Source organism: Podarcis tiliguerta (assembly GCF_965153285.1).
Source record: "Podarcis tiliguerta genome assembly, chromosome: 2".
Lineage (NCBI taxonomy): Eukaryota > Metazoa > Chordata > Lepidosauria > Squamata > Lacertidae > Podarcis > Podarcis tiliguerta.
In genome coordinates, this window is record NC_139535.1 from 68,934,662 (window position 1) to 68,955,765 (window position 21,104).

Genomic DNA, 21,104 nt, shown 5'->3' on the forward strand with positions numbered 1-21,104 from the left:
ATGTAAGGTGTTCTTTTAACTTTATAAATCTCCTTATCATAGCCATAGAAAGGGGTCAAGGAATTCCAAAGGGTATATTGGAGCCTTGGAAATCTTGTCCAGCCACCTTCTTTCTCCTCTCTTCTCTCACCCCATTCCCACTAGTCTTTCATTATCTATTAACTGTCAGGTTACTTGTGTTCGGGGATGGTGCAAGATGTGCAGCTGCCTGAGGCAAAGCTATTGCTGCTCCATTCACTGCTCTCAAACACTGGCATTCTCACTCCCCTTTTATTGTTGCTTTTGCTGTTGCCTTAGTAGCAATTGAACGCTGAGGCTCTCCAAGGCTGTCGCAGCAGTGCCTTGCTCTGACAAAAGGTCCTAGTGAATGTAGGGTTCTTCCAGAGTGAGATATTCAGGGTGAGGTGGTAGCAAGTACTCGTTAGACAGTTTACTACTATTAAAATGTAAGCTCTATTTGCTATGGCAGAGCAGCAGTGGTGCAAGTAATCTACGGGGCCACCTCACCTGAGATGCCTCTTAGCAAATCCTGGGTGATCCGCTGCTACCAGAGAGCCTAGTAGGAGTGCCACTGACTACTTTACCGCAACAGTAAGGAGTAACAGCACTCCTAGAATAATAAATGGCATCAAGCAGGCAGGCCTAGAGAAGATATTCAAATCTGCTGCCTGACACAGAGGTCTTGGTGTGGCTAACAGGCGGACTGGTCCTGCTTGTGAATGCATAAGAGTGAAAGGAGTTCCTATTCTTCATTGGCTTATACTAGGGATCCTTCTGGACTGGAACAGCAACCAGCCAGATGCCTCTAGAAGCTCATTAACATGGCATGCCAGTGATTTCAGTCAAAGTTACTCATTTCTCCTCAGCATCCCCATGCAGAGTTCTATACTACCTATGATGATGAGACTTTGTCTTAGTTGCCAAAGACTGTACCTCTCCCACATAATATAATTGGACCCTAAGGGGGAAGGCATACATGGTTGAAGAGGTTTTATCACGTCCTTGGCATGCAGCAAATGTATTGTCATATCACTTCCCTAATATTTAGGGCTGTCCCTCAGTGGTAGTGCACATACTTTTCATGTGGAAGATCTCTTGTTCAATCACCTTCATCACCAGGTATGACTGGAGACCCTGTCTACTTGAAATTCATTTTGGAGAGACATTGCCAGTCAGTGTTGACAGCACTGAGTTAGATGGACCACTAGTGGTCTAGGATTAGGTAATTACGTTTTAGGAAAAAGACCAGCTAGGCTTGAAAGGCCTCAGCATGCTGCTGAGACAACAGCTCCTCTTCTTTAGTAAAGCCATCCAGCACCTGCCACAGTGATCTGTCCGGGGTCCTGACAGACCATGCTTTGTCTTGCCTGTTATGATTTGAGCAGCCTTTGTTTACCAGTAATTTGGCACATAATATGAAATGTGCTTACCTTCGGAAAGACATACCATTGTGATCTCCCTTGTTAGTCACTGGCTGCTAATTCTGGATTTGTTCATTTTTATTCCCCCACCCCAAGCTTCTGTCGGCTTCCGTCACCCTGGAAAAATCTGTCTCCAGGCCCTCCTTTCATCTGCAAGGGATTCCACCGTGGCGGGGTTGATGCAGTCAGCCTTCTTGTCTTGTTTGCAGAAATCCTTGTAACACAAGAGTTGGTCTGCCAATGGGACTGGTGCCCGAAGCCATACAATAAAATTCAACATAAAAGGAACAACAAAAATACACTTAAAAATCCCCTAAATAATTTAAACACTGATTTATTTGGGAGGGTGGAGAGAGACAGAGAACAACCAATTCTCATTGTAGTAATAATGAAAAGAAAAAACTTCCTAAACAACATATATTAATTATATAAATGAAAGTAATACAGAAGATTGTCTGTTGTCTTTCTACCGTGTATTCCAACTGTTCCTAAAGACCAGCTACAGTTCTAAAAGTGGTTTGTTTATCAGCTGTGGGAATTTTTGTTTTGAAAATGACAGAGAGAGAGCTCCAGCTGTGTATCTGGTGTCCTTACAGGGAAGTAAATAGCCTCAATATGTTTACACAGCATGGGATACATGGGAATTTCTTGAAGGAGCCAGTCTAGTTTGTAGAACCATCCATAATCACTGGCCTGGTCAGCACAACATGTTAATGTTTAACTATGATTTAATGCAAACTTTCCCACCCAGATCCCCCTTTTGCTTCTCTCCTGAATACAATGTCTGCTTGTGTTTTCCATGTCCTACTATATGCTTTACTTATTATGAAGCATGGTTACTGGGCTACATGAGAATCATTTATGTCTTTTTTGAGTCTTTTTTTAGTATCTGGTTACTTAATACCAGTGTTAACGATGGGCCTGAAAGTATCGGACTCTGGGAAACAAATTTCCTGAAGTGCAAATTCCACTTGATATTTTGTCACACAGTTATACAGCATATCATAATGTTTTAGGTGGTATGAGATGATATGAAAGTTCTGCAAGTGGTATTTGATGTTCATGTGTGCTAGTGATTACCTAATATTGCTGTCTATAAGTGATCAACATGCATATTGGAAACAGCCCCATAATCTTACAGGTGTCGAGAAGGAACTTTTTGGTTGCAAGCACAACAGAAACATTTGACTGATCCTTTACCTTTTCCAGATTTTAAAAGAACATGTTGGTGAAGTGTTAAGATCCACTTTAAACCTGACTTTATATTTTATTGAGAACATTGGTATTTTATTTCCATTTTATGACCTTGTATATTCTTAGTTGTTTTCTCTCATTTCAGCTGCCCAGTTGGATATTATGGGCTTCAGTATTGTCAAGAAATGCATTCATGCTGTTGAAACAAGAGGTAATGGGGACCACCAGATATTCTTCTTCATAGTTTAAAGTCCTGTTCCCAAATATCAGCCTTTCTAGCACTTGTATAAAGAAGTCGCCTTTCTCCATCCTTAGCTTGCTCAGTTTTGACAGTTGCCTATTTTACATACACATTTTCATGATTGTTTGTATCTTGCTAGGATCCAGAATCTACTTATATACATGCATCTTTGTTAAGTTTTCTGATCTGCTGCTCCCAGATTTGTTTTTATTCATAATCTTCTATAGGTTTTAAAAAGACTTGTTGATCCATAATTTAAATAACATATTACTAGAAGACCACATTCATATTTGAGACCGAGGTAGTAACACAGGTATCCGATGTGTTTAACAAAAATTGTCTTAACAGCATTGGTCTTGATTAAATGAATATGTTAAATAGGAAATACCTATTCTCTGAATCTTTATTATTCAGCTATGTAACCAAACTTGTGCCTATTAAAAAAGTTGAGATGTCCCTTATACGATTGTGGGTGCAAGAGATCACGCCTCACCCCCATTAGATTTTAACTTGATGGGACGTGTCCCATTCTTCACATTCTCCTGCTGCTGACTGATATGAGAGACAAAATTCTTCTTGAAACACTCTGCTGGTATGCAGAACTTCTACCCTGTGTAGAAAACCTATACATTAAAGGGGTGGGGAACCCCATGAACTATCCCCCTCCCCCAATAAGCAGCCTTGAAAGTGATTGTGGAGCTGTGAGGGCAATTTAATTCATGTTACTATTGGAGATACTTTATTTTAAAATAAACATTTAATTTATTTTTACCATTTTACTAATTTAAATAAAACATGTTCTCCCTCTTAGGGATCCATGAGCAAGGACTCTATAGAGTGGTTGGTGTCAACTCCAGAGTTCAAAAGCTATTGAGTATTTTAATGGGTAAGTACATTTTGAAGAAAGCAGTTTGCTATTTTTCTTTGACACCAAGTGTGATGGTAGATGCTTTTAATGAGGAACTGAGACCATCTGCTGTGAAAAGAAATGGTGATATGTTTTTTTTAGTATTGTGTGAAACCCTCCCTGGAGTGGAATTTTCAGTCATAGAAATAATGTAAATCTTTAACTTGTAAAGAATCATTACAGTTTCTGCTTAAGTTTACATATCTCTCTGCCTCCCCACCCAAATCAAACCTTTGGATCCCTTTTAGTATTTATTCCTGAATTGAGAACTATGCATGTTCTCAGGCTTCTGGATTTAGTATTTCCTTTTCCATGTTTCCTTCCACATCTTGTGCTTACCTGTGTTTGTGTTGTGTATTGCTGTATTGTGTTGTTTGTATTGAAACCCCCACTTCTATTTCAAGCCTTACAAAAATCTAGCAAAATTCTTACATTTATATCCTGCTTTTCTTCTACCCTGGGACCCAAAGCAGCATAAATGTGGTTCCCAGGTGGTCACCCATCCAAGTACTGATTTGGACCTGCCTAGGTTCGGCCATATAAGGTTAATATGTTTGCTCTAGCAGCCCAGCACATCAGACAAAATTTTATCATCCGAAATGGGGTTCAGTGTGCTGAGAATCACCTATGCTAAAATGTAGCTCTCAACTGGATTATGCCTGTATATTTGTTATGACCAATGGCTCTTTAAAACTGAAGGCTTACTGACTATTTTAGGTAATGTTGATTGTGGAGGTCCAGAGAAGAAAAGCTTTGCAAAGGAGGTATTGAGAAGGAATGATGGAGATAAGGAGTTCGAGATATATAGCAAAGCATCAAGGATGGAGGCAGAGTAGGCTGACAACAGATAACCTTAACTGAGAAGAAGGCAAGAGGAGGAAATAAAGGAAGATGTAGGTGGAGATACAGTCAGTAGAGAAGCTTTAAAAGTGAGAAATAGAAAAAGTACTGGCCTGTCACTTCACAATAACTTGACACAAAATAATTGTTCTTCCTTTTACACTGGGGAAAAATCAGAGGTTGCAAGGTTCAGAACTTCAGTTGATGGACAGTGTCAACATCCTATACAGATATTTAGGAAATTATACTGATTGCTTTAGCAGAGGCTCATGAATCTGCTGATGAGTGGGAAATGTGAAAATAGAAAATAGAAGGTTTCAGTGGCCTTGCAAGAGTCTGAGATGATGGACAATGGTTTTTAGCATTGGGTACATTTAGAGCAGGGGTCAGCAACCTTTTTCAACCGTGGGCCGGTCCACCGTCCCTCAGACCATGTTGTAGGTCGGACTGTGTTTTGAAAAAAATAATGAACAAATTGCTGTGCCCCACAAGTAACCCAGAGATGCATTTTAGATAAAAGCACACATTCTACTCATGTAAAAACACCAGGCAGGCCCCACAAATAACCCAGAGATGCATTTTAAATAAAAGGACACATTCTACTCATGTAAAAACATGATGATTCCCGGACCGTCTGCGGGCCGGATTGAGATGGTTATTGGGCTGCATCTGACCCCATGAGCCTTAGGTTGCCTACCCCGATTTAGAGAGAAGAAAAAGGACCCTGGAGATGTTGAAGAGCCAGAAGTGGCAGGAATGGGTCATTACATGGATGTGGGAAGATATTGTCACATGAGTAGCATGAACAAAAGAGACACTAGGGAGTTGCTACTCAGAGTTGATCAGGAGTGGCTAGAAGGTAAATTGATAGATCTCTGGATGGCTTGTAGTAAATCGCCAATTGGCTATAATGCCAAAACTGCCATTTTGCATCTGACTCCTTCTCCTGCTACACCACCACCAATATTTTGCACCTGGTTCTAACCAGTAGAGTTGGAGCTCTGGTAAAAAAAACCTACAACCCAACAAAGTAGATCCCACAAGCCTGAGGTTTGCCTTTCTGTGGAGTAGATAACACTGGACTAGACTGGCCCAGTGATCTGACATGCAATAAAGCAGCTTCCTGTGTTCAGTATTGCATTTCAGTGTACCTGTGCTATAATTACTATGGGGTCTGGAAAGTGGCTACCCAATTGTCTATGTGTTCCATTCAGTGAACAAAGTTTTGCATAAGCAGCATCTTCAGAATGGAGACCCTTCACTCCCACCTTCTCTTCAAGTTTTCCCACTGTTCACATCAGAATCTGGGAGCAAATGAGACAGATTTTTATTCACAACTTCAGGCCTATATTTAGAAACAGATGTGGTTAGTGTGACAGGTTCACATATAATTTAAATGGCAGCTGGATCAGGTTTCAGCAAACTACGGCTAATATTGAAAGTGACAGTGCCATAAGAGTTTATGGAGTGACGTTTCTGTATTAAGCAGGAAGCACTATACAGTTGATGTGGCTTGAACCTGGAGCCCTCTGTGGATAGTGTTGCATGAGCAGCAGCTGTGAGAGGGCTTGCAGCAGATATCCTGTGCGATTTTGAAAGTTGGTGTCAGCTTCCCTGCTGCAAAACGCAGAATTATTATTCCCTGTGAGACTTTCCTTGTGCAGTGTCTAGTCTGTAAATTTTTACTAGGAACTAAACAAAAGCAATGCTTTCTACAACCATCTTCACCAGGTGTATGCTTGAAGGACAGTTGTTTAGTATGTGGAGTGAGTCATAATCCTGCTCATTCTCGTAAGAACCTGTTCCTTCAGTTGTGTTGCCATGGAATGAGGACTGTTAACGTGCCGCAGAACAGAACACAGTCTTATGGAAAGCCTCCCATGGACTTTCAGTAGCTTAGAAGTTTTAAGCTGAAATTCTGTGCACACTTACATGGTAGTAAATCCCACTGAACTCAAGGACTTTTGAGTTGACATGTAAAATTGCATTACCAGCCACATAATGAATTAAATTAGAAAGTCCAGCTCTTCAACTATTTAGATATTTAGATAAGTGTGTCTTGCTTAGGAATAAAGGCAATGAATGTGTCCCCTTTTTTAAAACCAAGTGTTAGTTTTACTCTGGACAAAGACAACTCTTGTTTTTAGCTTAGCACACGCGGAAGACATTTTATTGTGTTCTGTGGTCAGCTTTAAGCAGTCTTCACCTCCATCATGGTTAAGCCAGCATTCTGTATCAGAATCCATAAACCACTAGTGAGCCAAGAAACCACAACATTAGGATGGCTGGTACCTTCTGAGAAGCGTAATAGGTGGCTTAGAAAATGTGTTTTGTGAAGGTTCAGTTTTTTGTTTAGGAGAAGCAAGGTTGAATGCAGGGAGTTAAGAGTAAGAATGAAGGGCAGTAGCATGAGCAGGGAAGCAGGCACACCAGGCTTTCTCAGAATATAGTTTTCTCTATGCTTTCCACTTTCTCCAGTTGTATGAAGTGGTAGGGAACCAGGGGACTCATCATGCAATATATTTTGGGCAGTTAAAAATATAGCATGAATGCTGCAGATCTGTGAAAGCATGATCTCCTTATGAGTAACAGGGAGTTATGGCCATTTCCAGAGCCTATCTGACTGCACAAATTAAGGTTGTTGCTATATGGTGTATATAGCAGCTTGTTAGAAGTGTTTGTGAAGCCAGACCTGTTTTTGTTCCGTTGCTTTTAAGTGCCACTTCTGGTGGTTCTCCTGCTTAGTGAAGTGACTGTCTTCAAATTCATAGGTTTCCTCTCTGACATGGCAAATGGTGGACATGAGCAGTCAAGGTGCTCATCAAGGATGGTGTGGACCAAAAACCTGGCAGCAGCACTGCCATATAGCCTGGTGCCAGACAGTGAACAGCCTTTAAACTGCTGTGGTCTGTGGTCCAGAGCCCACAACTTACAGTGGTACCTTGGGTTAAGTACTTAATTCGTTCTGGAGGTCCGTTCTTAACCTGAAACTGTTCTTAACCTGAAGCACTACTTTAGCTAATGGGGCCTCCTGCTGCCGCAGCACGATTTCTGTTCTCATCCTGAAGCAAAGTTCTTAACCCGAGGTACTATTTCTGGGTTAGCGGAGTCTGTAACCTGAAGCGTTTCTAAGGTATCACTGAGGTACCACTGTATATACATTCTCCTTTTATGTGGTCAGTGTTTGGAGGAGAAAATGAAGCAAATACCAAGGGATCATAGTGATTTCTGCTGCTATGCGCTATTTCCTGAACTAGCAGTGTTTCTTTTCAGTCCCCAAACCCTATCTTGTAGCACATTTTTTGAAAAATGTAATAATATGATCCTTGTTAATGGTGACCAAAGAGACATGTCCATTAAGGGAAGAGCAAACTCTGTAAAGAGGCATGCTCATATATACGTGAGAGGAGAGGAGAGGAGAGGAGAGGAGAGAAGTGGGGGGGGGGGAGAAAAAGATATTCTGAAATATGTACTACGAGGTGGAAAGGCAAGTGGATGACTGAAAATGAACTTTAAATCAAGCTGCTCACAATGATACAACCACTGAAAGCCTGTATGTAATTGGAAATCCACTTCTCTGCATGGACACAAAGAGAGAGAGAGAAGGGGGGGGGCATTAAAGCCTTTTGTTTCTGTCTTTCACACATGTATTCCAGTATGACTAAAAAGTGCTTTAAATTACCCATGTGAAATTGATCAAAGGGACAATAAGGAAATGTGAGAATATTGGTTAATGCATGTGAATGTGCACCATTGATCTCCATCATTGCTTCTTATTCAGGTTAACCTCAAAGGGAAACTCAAGCTATTCCATGCTGCAGCTATGCAGACATTTGTAAGCTATGGCTGTGTTTGTGCCAGTTAGACCAAGCGGCATTTCTGTTTCTCTCCTGCCTGAAGGGAAGTGCTGGAAAGTGGCCATTCACCACAGCACAGCTAGGAGGGGATCATCAGGGAAAATATGCATGCTCATTTGAAAGACTTAGGTCTCTGTGATTTGGTCAAAGGTTTGGTTCTGCAGTAGTTTGTCCACTCTTTCCTAACTACTTTAATGGAACCTCTGAATGCCTGTTCTTTCATGGTGGCTGGTTCAAGAACATTTGTACTTGGTCCTCATAAGAGCTTAAAAATAAAACTGGGTTGTGGGGGGGGGGGCAATCTGTTGACTGGCTCTTGGCGCTGCCCCACAGGAGATACGGCCTTTAGTTTTGGAAACTTGGTGGAGGGAATCCAATGACTGTTTGCTTAACTCAGATGAGTTCCAAGCCCATCTGAGGCTGGAAAAATGACTCCTGTCTCCCAGCATCATTTTTTGTGGATGCAGCCTCAAAATGCATGCTCCTGTGCAAATGGATGCAGATAATACTCTAATTTCTTTTGCACAGGGGCTGCTTCTTAGGCTATACTCTGAAAATCACAGCTGGGGAGCAAGAACCCACCTCCTGTAGAGGACCCTTGGGGTAAAAGGAATACCCTGGGATGGAGCGGATTTTATTGCCCTCCAGCTGTAGTTTTTTCAGTCACAGCCTTTCAAAATAGGTAAGCCAGGAAGTCTTCTCCAGGTTGATTTTAATTGCAGATGGAGAAATATGCAAGGGCTATTAAATTTCTTTTCGCCTTTGAGACCAACATAATCAAGCCTTTGAAGTTCATTTCTGCGCCTGAGCTTACAGAACTTTGGCAACATTGGTGCTTTAACAGTAATGGGTACTTATGGCAATGAAGTCTTTGCCTTCAATTGGCTGAGCTGCTGTGGCAGTGTAGAAAGTACTGTGCCAAAGTCATATAGATAGTCCCTGTGTCCAGATTTAGCATCTAAATCAGGCAAGAGAGGTGAGAATTTTTATTTAAGAAAATCAGATAGATAGAAAATAGAGGTTTAGGCATGAGTCCAAAAGAGAAGAACCAAGGGGAAGTGCATGTGCAAGAGAAACTGAACAGCATTTCAAAAATAAAATAAAAAATAGAATGAATGCACATTTGCGAGGCGGAGAAGAGAAGGGAATTCAATCCGTAGCTTTATAACTGCATGGGGAGTTTAACCTATGCCTCTCCTACCCAAGCCAATAATCTAACTACTCCCTAAAGATGGTGCATGTGTGGTTACAACTATAACACACAGATAACTCAATTGAGAGCCACAGCATGGTGCTAAACATTGGCTTGTGAGGCTTATTCAACACCTGAGCTGAGCTAATATGTGGACGCAAGTGACTAGCCCACACATATGTTTGGAACACAACATAGATTTGCACCTTACCTCTTCCCTGCTCCCCAGCAAAACACTGGGGCCAAAAGAGAAGATCGGAAGACTTCAGTGTGCTTTCACTGAGAGTAAGGACTATTGCTCGGTGGTAGAGCACATGCTTTGCATGTAGAAGGTACCAGGTTCCATCCCTAGTAACTCCAATTGAGAGTTAGCAGGTGATGCAAAAGACCTTCTCTGCCTTTGTCCCTGGAGAGCCACTGCCATCAGAGTAGAACATACTGGGCACAATGGACAAATTGCTGATTTAAGACAGCTTTGGGTTACATGTATTACTGAGAAGGGCAAGGCAGAAAGGGATAGTAACCCACCCAGGAGGTGTTTGGGTTCAGAACATACAGTGATTGGAGGAGAGGGTGAGTGTAGAAAAAGGGTAGAGATAAAATAATGCAACGGCTGTGAATTCTAGTATGTAGCTTCAAGGCTCGGGATCTTTTGTAATTCCTTATCTAATAGATAAACTGATACTGAATCAGAAACTTGCATTCCCATTTTTATATTACATTGCACAAAGTGTGAAATGAATTTCTTGGACCAAGTATATTTCTTGTTGGTTTGAAATCCTGTTTTAAAACAGGATTCTGTGATTTTTTGTGTGTGCCATTAAACACCACGTAAATAATGCTAGTTTTGGCCTTAATATTTGTTTACCCACTCAAAGCACTGATTTGTTCCGTAATCAATATATTTGTGTGATGGCATGAGTGTTTGTGTTGGCAATGGAAGCCAGCATGGATAAGGAAATTCTTACTAAGTTTCTATCCACCCAATGACTTCAGGTTTTATTTGTTTTCCGAAATGCTTGAGAATGAGAATAGCCAAGTGCTCAGCCTGTTCGGAAGATCTGTTCTGAGGTGTGGTGACTGGCAGGCTGTGCTGAAAACGAGATTGTTTAGGAGATTCCCTGAGACTGGGAGCGAGAAGAAGAAATCTATTTTAAATGGATAGGTTTAAACACACACAAACAGTTGTGTTTTCCAGCAGTTTTGAGTAATTTCTCTTTCTCTCCCTCTACTTGTATATGGCTGTTTTGTGAATCTGAAAAGCTGACTTACGGGCAAAATGGCAAGCCTTTGAGAGCTTCCCCTGTTTTGGCTCCTCTAGTTCACAACACTTCCTTGAAGCTGTCTGGAGCTTATGAAATTAGATTTCTCTGAAATTTTGGCACTTTTAACTGAGATTTGGCATTGCCCCCAAACTTTTCCACATTCATGGTTGGAAGAGCTAACCTGACTTTGGAGTGGAGAAGAACTTTAAAAATAAAGAAGCCACGGACAGGCTCCAAGGATATAAACTGGCAAAAAGAAAGAACACCACACAATTCAAGGGCATCGAAAGGCAAGGAGGAGAAAAATAAAGTTAAATTAGACATCTAGAAGCCAACAGCTGCCCAGCCCATTCCGGCTTTTTAAAGTGTGTTGTGCAATAAGTTGAAACAGGCTAGCTGAATTTATTTAGGTAAGTATTTAGCTCTCTGCATTCACTTACCACTATCCTCTTAAGCCCATTCACCACTAAAATGTATGATTTCTCTCCTTCCTTTGCGTATACTTCATCATGGCTGGCCAAGATAAAGTCATTTGGCCTCAATCCTCCTTGCTCTTGAACGCTACTTAGCAGGTCTCCTGAGGCTCTTTGCAGATGTTTCTGTTTTGCAAGCCAGTGGGAACCTCATGAGCAGAATTTCCTTGCCTTCTAGCAGCAAATGTCAGTCTGGCACGAGTGCTTATCTGGCGAAAGGTTTCTGAAGTTGTGAGCTTAAGGTCTACCGGGTCAAGCAGCTCAGCGGATAATTTGCTGACACACTGCTGTGCCAAAGTCCCATTATACGGCACTGTGTGAGAACTTCATTTTCTCCTTTGCAATCCAAACAAAATGTAGCTGCTGGATTTAGTGGCTATAGAGAGTGTGTGTATGTCTATCTTTGTTTTTTATTTTTGCAAGGATGAGTCTAGCGTGGTTTCTGCCCTGGGCAAGCATACAAGTACACATGCCAGTCTGCCAGAAGTGAGTCACCCACAAGCTGTTTCACATAAGTCGACACAGTGCAGCCACACTACCTATAATTATTAGTAGAAAAAAAGGCCTGCCGTTATGACAGGCAGGGCATATGTGGAGAGTGAGCTTGTATTTCACACTCTCAGCTCCCAGGGATTCCCTGCCAGTGGGGGCTGCTAGACCATCAAGCCGGAGGCATGATGAGCACTCTTTGCTACTACTGCAGTGTAATCCCCCAAGCACAGTGCTTGATTTGCTTCCAGCAGCAATGGGCAGTCATTTTAACCAAAATCTGTATCCACATCTACGCTACTCAACAGTTATTTATATGCATGCCCCTTTATTGCCTGGTAAGTGTTTTCATTAGACCACAATATGGCTTAAATGCATTGTCTGCCTAAAATGAGTTCTAAAAAATCTTGAATCATGTGTAGTCCCTGTAACCTGTAACCACACAACCCTTTCTATATCTGTGCATATGCTGGTTGTATTCAGCCTTCCCTAGTTTGGTGCCCTCCATATGTTTTTGAACTCTAAATCCTTTGAGCCCCAGTTATCATGGCCAGTGGTCTGGGATGATGAGAGTTGTAGTCCACCAACACTGGGGTTTGGGGCAGCATGCTAGGGAAGGCTGGTGTATCAGATATGGATTTTCATGGCGTAAACCTCACTATTCCAAGGACCAAGGCACTGGTCAGGATTTTCTTTGTTTACCCATATATCACAATATCCCACAAGTACTATACAATTCGGTATTGCACTGCATCCTATTTATTGAGAGGTAGGGCAGTAGGATTTTCACAAAAGTGACTGTCTGATTCCACTTATGTGATTTATTATCTCTGTGTTACAAGCCCTTAATTTGTATGTGTGGCACATATAACTTATATGCATGTTGCACACCCAAAACGATGTTGCTCTTGCTTTTCTGGTGCAGCAATAAAACTGCTAGCACATTTGCAAAGTTAGCAGGGTCCGGTATGGTTTCAAATTGGATGGGGAACTGCTTATTGAGATTCCAGCATTTCAGGGGTTGGACTAGATGACCTCTGGGGTGCCTTCCAACTCTACATTTATGTGATTCTCATCCTCGAACTGATGGCAACACTTCCCCTTCTTGCTGAGTGTCTGCAAACCATTGATGCCATATAGTGGCGATTTTGCTCGTTTGGCAATGACATACTGTGGTTTTATCAGCCTCTTCAAGAAGAGATTCATGATCCCCTCTTGCCCAGTATCTTTCATGCACAATGCCCAGACAAATGAGGAAACAAACAAATCAGTCCACCCCTGCCTCTCATCCTGCAAAGACTTTGCATGGTAACCATTGACGTCCTTTCAATTGCATCTGTTTGCTCCTAGGGGCAGCAGAGCATCACTATCCTATTGTGAAGTTGCAGCAGGAAGACTGTGTGGGCAGTGCAGAAAATCAGGTTAAGTCTATGGTGGATAATGAATGTTGTTGTTTTTCCTACCTTTCCATTTCTCTCTCCTTAGATCCCAAAACCGCCGAAACAGAAGATGACATCTGTGCTGAGTGGGAGATTAAAACAATCACCAGTGCACTGAAAACATACTTAAGGTGAGTGTGGTAGTTTTCTGGTGGCTTCCACACATCCATACCAGGGTTTCTGACAAACCTGCATGGAGATGCCAGCGATCAAACCCAAGGCCTTCTGCTGCAGCCTTTCCCCAAACATTTCCCCAACCACCCAATTCTGCCCTACAAATGCTGTGGGCTGTCTCATTAATAGTTTATTCTCAACCATCCATGCTAAAATACCAGAAGAAGCCTGGCAACAGGGAAAATATTGTTTCTTTTGGAGAGGACACTTGAGGCAGGAACTGCGGACAAGAGAAAAGTTAAGCAGCCCTTTTGCAGCTATCCCTGATCTGGCCCTGCACACCTTACTCACTCAGGTAGCATTGGCATTAACCAGTTCACATGTCTTTTGGTGCTACCTGCTAAAAGAAGTACTTTAACACTTAATCATTACTATGGAGAATCTTGTATAGAATATGTTGCAGAAGCTCATTGTGGTACATCTCTGTAAGTCTTGACAGACTCTGCCACGATTTACCCAGTCACTAAAGGCACTCTGCATTTCTGACCGTGCTATTCCAGAGCATACTATGACGTTTCACTGTCGGAAAATAACCCTGACCCATCTTATTTTCAGTGTTTCCTAGCAGATGTAAACCTCACTTGACATTTCAGCATTGAGTTCTCCATGTGGCTATATTTTAAAATATATGAATAGCATTGCTCTAAAACTTGGCTTGCCGATGAAACAGGAGTGGCTAATGTCATTTAGTGGCGCTCCTGTCCAGGAAATTCAGGGAGCTGCGGAGGGCGACATTATGCCAGACATACACTATTTCCTTTGGCACTTTCTCAAAACAAATGAAATTCATTACTATTAATCATGCGGCAATAAAGATAATGTGAGAATTTATTTGGCAGCAGGTCATAAACCACAAGCATGATGAGGGATATCCAATCTCAGCACCGGTTTCTATCTATCTTTCTTTCCAACGCTATATATTTTGATAGGTCTTTCTAGAGCTGCTGTTATCTATCCACAGTGCAGGATTAGATCCTAATCCACACAGAGCCATTCGTTTGTTGGTAGCAAGCACTGTGTATTCCTAACTGAAGGTGTTACTGAACTTTAGGAGAGAAGGGCAGAGAAGATTTCCAGACTCTGCAGAGGTATTCGGACCTCATCATCCCCTCTCTCCCATCAGGAGAGGCTCAGATTGTGAGATTTATATTGTTTAAAAGGTCTGGGTGATTAAAACACCCATAAGTGGAGGATCATAGTGTTGGGGGCATGTGAACCTCACTGGGAGGGCTATTCAGTACTTGGATCACCACCTCTAAAAATGCCCTTTCACTGCTAGTTACACATCTGATCCTGTCTGCTCCCAGTTCTTCAATGTTGGTCTGCTTCATGCTTGTCTTGTCTGTAGCTGACCAACCAAAGCTTTAAGTATCAAAATGGACAAAGATAATCACATTGCCTTTGGGGTTATTGTATTTTTACTGCATTTTGAAGTATTTGCAGTGTGTGTATTAAAATATCTTAATTATGGCATGATGCCCAATCTGTTAATGCTGAAGTGTTGCTTGGTTTTAGGAGAGAAAGGAATAAAATCCTTCCCCCCTCCCCCTCCCTATTTATTATTTTTATTTTTGAATACAGCTGACAATGTTCAGTTGTATTGATTATAAAAGCAGCTGGAGAAAGAGGAGGGACAGACAGGATCCTCCTGGGAAACTCAACAAACTTGCTGCACCTAGAACTGGGTGTGGAGAGTGCTGCTGAATGGGACTCAGTTGTGGGCAGCCTGAAGAAGCACCACCCACCTTAGACCTGTCCATAAAATGGAAGTCTAGAGTGAGAGACTAGGGTGATGTCCACTGCTTCCAGGAACTCAGTTTTATACTTTTGTGGGTGAGCTGAGAGTTTGTTGGACCCTAAGTGAGAACCTGGAGGTTGAGAGGGAAGTTGTGTCAGAAAAAATAATGAATTGATATTGATTTATATATATTAGTATCTTTGTATTTATGTAACTCTGTATTATTGTAAAATTTTGTTAAAGTTGTCTGTGTTGCTTCAATTCTGTACACCGCTTAGAGATTTTAAAAAATATATTAAGTGGTATAGAAATCAAATAATTGAATAATCAATAAATGATTAAGAATGAATTTACGGTGATGGCATGCTCCCAACTGCATATCAAGCCATTCTGTTTTGTGTTCTGTTGCTGTGATTTGTCTATGTTCCACTCCATATCCTAGAATGCTCCCTGGACCGCTCATGATGTATCAGTTTCAAAGAAGCTTCATCAAAGCAGCAAGTAAGTCTTTTGTCAGAACCTCTTGAAGGAGACAAAACTTTTTTTGAGGGGAGGCACATCAGCTTGTAAAGTAAGATTTGCGGATAAGAATAGTACTGTGGTGCAAGAGAGCATGCCTGCCATGAGCTTGCTTCAATAAAAATGTGCCAGAACTTTCTGGAAGCACTTGCATGGCCACTTGGATTTGTGCCGCTTTCCATGATTCTAGTACCTGTTGGGGAGAGTAGACTTATTCGGTTCCTCCACATAATTAGAATTACATGTGTGAGAGAGCCAGGGAGGCAGGATGATCTTACTAGCCCTGCCACACCTTCATTGGATTCTTGTTGCCAGGCTCTAGCAATAAGCCAAGCACCAGAATACAAGTGCCTGCCGCAGGGAGCCCTCTATGCTCGTGGAGTTTCTCCATGGAATTTAGTTCTCTGATCAAATCATTTCAGTCTGGGAGCCGAGTGTCACAATAGGGATAACGCCTCCATTTAATTTCAGGGTGGTGTCATGACTCAGTCACCCTGGAAGACAGTCTAGCTTTTTCATTGAAGTTTGATGTCATGTATTTCAGACCAAAGAGTAGAATTTGAATGTTGCATTAAGACTTACTGAGACTGCTGAAAACCACCCTGTCCCTGTCTTGAATGGGCAGTGAACTGATTTCATTCAAGCACCAGGTTTTTAAAATAATCCTCATGCTTATCCAGCTGTTCTCATGAGAATGGCAAGTGGGAGGAGAATGTAGGTTAAGTCATGTATGTGGGTTACATAGTAGTTGGAGAGTACATAGTATTATTATTGCTTCTGCATGGGGCCCTCCTAGGTCACTGTCTCAACAACCCAGTAAAGTAGGTTAGGCTAAGTGGGAGAAGCTACCCCACAGCTTTATGGCTGAGCAGGGATCTGCAGCCAAGTCTCCCAAGTCCAACACTCTGTCCACTGTCCACTAGTCACTTGGCTGTTGTGACAAAGACACTTGTAGAAATGGACTGTGGTGGTGCACATGGGTGGTGCATAAATCTGGGAACAGATGCATGGAGATCTAGAATAACTCTATATTCCAAATTCCTAGTGGTCCACCTAGCCAGATAATAAGAGTCCCTGTAATTAGAGTGCTGCTGTGGCAGACTGTGGCAACAGTGCTGCGGCAAGGCAAAGATCACTTTGAGAAGGGCAGGTAGTGGGTGAAAAGTGTCAATTAAAAAATTAATGATGATGATGTTGTTATTTGTACCCTGCCCATCTGACTTGGATGCAACAGCCACTCTGGGTGACTTCCCACACATATAAAAACATAATAAAACATTAAACTTTAAAAAAACTTCTTTATACAGGGCTGTCTTTAGATGTCTTCTAAATGTTGTATAGTTACTTATCTCCATGACATCTGATGGAAGGGTGCCCCACAGGGCAAGTGCCACTACTGAGAAGGCCCTCTGCCTGGTTCCCTGTAACCTCACTTCTTGCAGTGAGGGAACCACCAGAAGGCCTTCAGAGCTGGACCTCAGTGTCTGGGCTGAACAATGGGAGTGGATACGCTCCTTCAGGTATACAGCACCAAGGCGATTTAGGGCTTTAAAGGTCAGCACCAACACTTTGAATTGAGCTCGGAAACTTACTGGGAGCCAGTGTAGGTCAATTTCATTTCAAAAGCCTTGGCAGGTGTGTGTGTGTGTGTGTGTGTGTGTGTGTGAGAGAGAGAGAGAGAGAGAGAGAGAGATTACTCCTTTAACATAACAAGATGGTTGACAGGTGTTTCTTTACTCCTGAAAGCATTTGTGGGAAGGCCCACACTCATTCACGGCAGCACAGAGCCCTTTACAGTTGGCTTCTAAGCAGACAGCTTTTCCACACAATGCTGAGTGGTCTGCAGAAATCTGCATGCAGCTGTGAGTGAACTTGAGGCTTTTGTACATGTTTTCAGGCTGAAAAAAGGACTTCCTTCAGCACCTTGTTATGCTCAAAAGCTCCCCACCTCTTTTATGGGGAACAAAGATCTATGCAGGAGGTTTGGGAGTTGGTTATAGCGGTATTAATAGTACAAGGTTATAGAGATATTAATTTATTTCAATGTATTTTTTAATTCACCTTTTCTGCTAAAAAAAAAATGTTCCTAAAGCAGCTTACAGATTACTAAAAAAAGACAGTCCCTGCCCTCAGGCATTCTGTTTTAAAATACACAGCACAAAAGGAGAATGGATTGGGAGAGAGGAGGAAATAAGCAAGATACATGTTCCTAGTTGCAAGTTCCTAGTTGACCAGCTGGGGTTTAGGAAAGTTCAAAGAAAGGAGGTATCAGAAGTTACTGGTCTCTCAGTTGCACTGATGGAGTGGCTCTGCATGTGTTCCTCTGCTGCAGCCTGACAGAATGAATGATAATTGTACCTAGCATTTTGAACGTTGAAAGTGTTCTGCATGCATTGTTGTATTGTAATCGTTAAACCAGCTCTGCATATATCTTTCTATTTATAGTGCATGCTATAAAAATATAATTAAAGGAAATCCGGGAATTTAGAGTTGTATTGTAAAGTTGTTTGTTGATGCATCAGATCTATTCTGAGAAATATGTTATCATGTTGCAGAACTGGAGAATCAAGAATCTCGAACCTCGGAGATCCATACCTTAGTACACAGGCTCCCTGAGAAAAATAGGCAGATGCTTCATTTGCTCATGAATCACTTGGCAAAGTAAGTGCATTGGCTTTAATAAACTGTTGGCTGCTTCTCTACAGCCTTCAAAGTGGAAAAATGGAATAACCATCTAAGACACCCTTTGCCAACCTCCAAATATTTTCGACTATGGTCATGCTGTATGGGGCTGATGAAAATTGTAGTCCAAAACATCTGGAGGGTGGCAGGTTGGTGAAGGCTGTTCAGTAATATGGATAGCTCTTCTGCCCCCATGCATCTTGTTTAAAGCCATGCTTTGGAACAGGGTTCTGTGCATCAAAAGCAGAGGTGACCAATCAGCAGCCTTAGCAGAGCTTTTAGTCATGCCTTAGATGCATGTGCTCCATAACTATGAGTATGTGTCATTGATTTTATTAAAGCATGACCCTCCATGAAGGATATACTTCTGTCTCCTGGCCCACTCACTGGAGAATAAACTGCCTCCCTTAATACCAAAATTGGACACCCCTAATCTAAAGAATCCCCAGCTGATACCTGCCCAGTCTTTTCACAATCTCTGCACTGCATATTTGTGGTATTGGGTGGTTGGTTTGTGACTAGGGCACATGAGGTCAAGGATCTGTTCCCTGTTTTGGAACATGTTGCTCTTGCAAGAAACGTAAGTTAGAGATTTGGGAACAAGATTGAAACAGGGAGTGAAAATATACATGGAACTGTACTCTTGTTCAGTGTGGAAAATCCAAGATATAGCTGCTCTGCCCCAGTTGTAATGCAGTTGCAAAGGGCAGTTTGTTTACGTGACTTTTTATGTGATACATATATTTGACATACCTCCTCTGGCAGATCTTTAGAAAAAGAAAAAGTGGCTGGTCCTGATGAGGAGCTCTCTTTCTTGTTCTTTCAGAGGGTCAAACTAGAACAGACACCAGACACCAGCCCTTCCCTCCTCTGTCAGTTTTCCAGTGCAGACCATCCCTAAAAGCTGCTATTGGCCACTGGGGGAGGGGGGCGTTCCCACACTGTGCATTTTTGTTGTCCCCTCTGCAGTTTACCCAGATTGTGAAGCACTGGGGGGGGGGGACCATCTATTGGAAAATTTCTCTTTTTCTCTCTGTTTCTCTGTACATATGTGCATGTGATTTAAAACCTGTGTCACAGTCCTGATCCAAATGCTCCCCCTCTTCTGTGGCTGGTTTTAGCCCCCCACCCATATGCCAGAGATGCATTTATGCTCTCCTAACATAACTAATTTGCTTATCATGTGCACATTTTAGGCAAAATTATAATTTAGTGCAATAATCTAAGCATATTCCAAAACCTATTTTTTAAAATGACAAACTCAAAACAAAATGTTAGGAAACATGTGGACAGTTTCATAATGCTGCTTTCAATTAACCCTTGCATAACATTTCATTGCAATTTGAGCTTATGCATTTGTTAATAAACTTGACTTTTGTAGTCATAATAGATGCCATAGGAGTGTTAGCAATGGTCTGAAAGGGAATTTAATTTGTTGCATTTACTCAGCAAATTCTACTGTTAATAAAAGCTCTCACTGCACAGTGCTGTTCCACTTTCTACCTTTTAATCCACCTTCATTTTCGTCATCTGTTTTTACAGTCATGAAAATTCGTCTCTGCTATGGCGATGGTAGACATGTGGGTTATAGTGGCAAAACAGAGCTACATGACTCATTCAAATTACTTCCCCCTGCTCCAACTGCCAAAACACTCCTTTGCTTAGCATTTGAAGGGAAAAACATCTGGAATGACTAAGCAGCTTTATGTGTCAGTTACAAGAGTTAGTAGGCTGCGACTTGCCATCCTCCTCTCTGTATCAGAGGAATATGTGTACAGGAATAACATAGAGGGCTTTGGAAAATGCTGGAATGAGTTAGGCTATAAATACCTTTCTGGAACAGCACACAGATAGCAATATAAAACAGGGAAAACAAACAAACTTTGAAATGTGCTTTAAGAAGACAGAGTCCAGATGCTGTTTTGACTATGTGTTCATGCAATGAAGAGCATGGCTTTTAAAACCAGAAAGCTGGTTTGGATCTTAGTAAAATAAAAAAAATAAAAAAAATTGAAAGCTTTCCCTAAAAGAATATGGAATTCCAGATAATTCTAGCAGCCAAACCTTTTTCTGGAATGTTGTGATGATGAGTTCATTTGAAAAAAGAAAGTTCAAAAGCGAGAGAAGATTTTTGTTACACTTGGAAAAGGAGGAGTGAGAGAGGGCGACTGCTTCAAGATGTGTTCTCTTTTACCATACGCGCCATTAATAAGCAGTTTAAGAAGAAACATGAAATCTTATTAAGAAAAGAATTTAACTTTACAGATAGGGTTCTCTAGGCCTAACACGTGGTCAAATGTAGTTTTGCACTGTGAGGTTCAGTTATTCATGTAAATCTTGCCATTTGTGGGGAAGTGAAAGAGTCTCCCTCCTCCTACTATTTTGAATATTTTTTCCACACCTGTTTGTCCATGGTCTTTCCTTGCTTCAACTTCAGCTTCATTGTCATTTTCTTGAAAAGGCTTGTTCACTTTGCGATCCAGTTAATCAGGGATCACTGGGTGAAAGTGATTGGCCACATGGTCATAATGTCATCTTTTTTAGATGCTTGACATTATTGCTGAGAGCAAGTGCCTACTTTGAATGTGTGGGTGGGGGGCTGGGGAAGAAGAAGACAGCTGCCTGTAACTCAGGTAACCAGGCTGACACTTCCTATCATGTTTCTGGCAGTAT

At 41.7% G+C, this 21,104-nt stretch overlaps 1 protein-coding gene and 1 long non-coding RNA gene across 12 annotated transcripts in view; one reads left to right on the forward strand and one right to left on the reverse strand.

Annotated features, from left to right (window-relative positions):
- The window catches only part of LOC310671339, a 316,331-nt gene that overhangs the window by 276,428 nt on the left and 18,799 nt on the right, over window positions 1–21,104 (reverse strand). The gene's annotated exons all lie outside the window — the stretch shown is intronic.
- The window catches only part of ARHGAP26 (Rho GTPase activating protein 26), a 192,702-nt gene that overhangs the window by 101,426 nt on the left and 70,172 nt on the right, over window positions 1–21,104 (forward strand). For all 11 annotated transcript variants that reach the window (XM_083427074.1, XM_083427078.1, XM_083427080.1 and 8 more), the window contains 5 exons: window positions 2,761–2,826; window positions 3,668–3,742; window positions 13,365–13,449; window positions 15,673–15,731; window positions 18,305–18,410. In XM_083427074.1, the coding sequence (XP_083283200.1) occupies window positions 2,761–2,826; window positions 3,668–3,742; window positions 13,365–13,449; window positions 15,673–15,731; window positions 18,305–18,410 (391 nt within the window). The remainder of the gene's footprint in view (window positions 1–2,760; window positions 2,827–3,667; window positions 3,743–13,364; window positions 13,450–15,672; window positions 15,732–18,304; window positions 18,411–21,104) is intronic.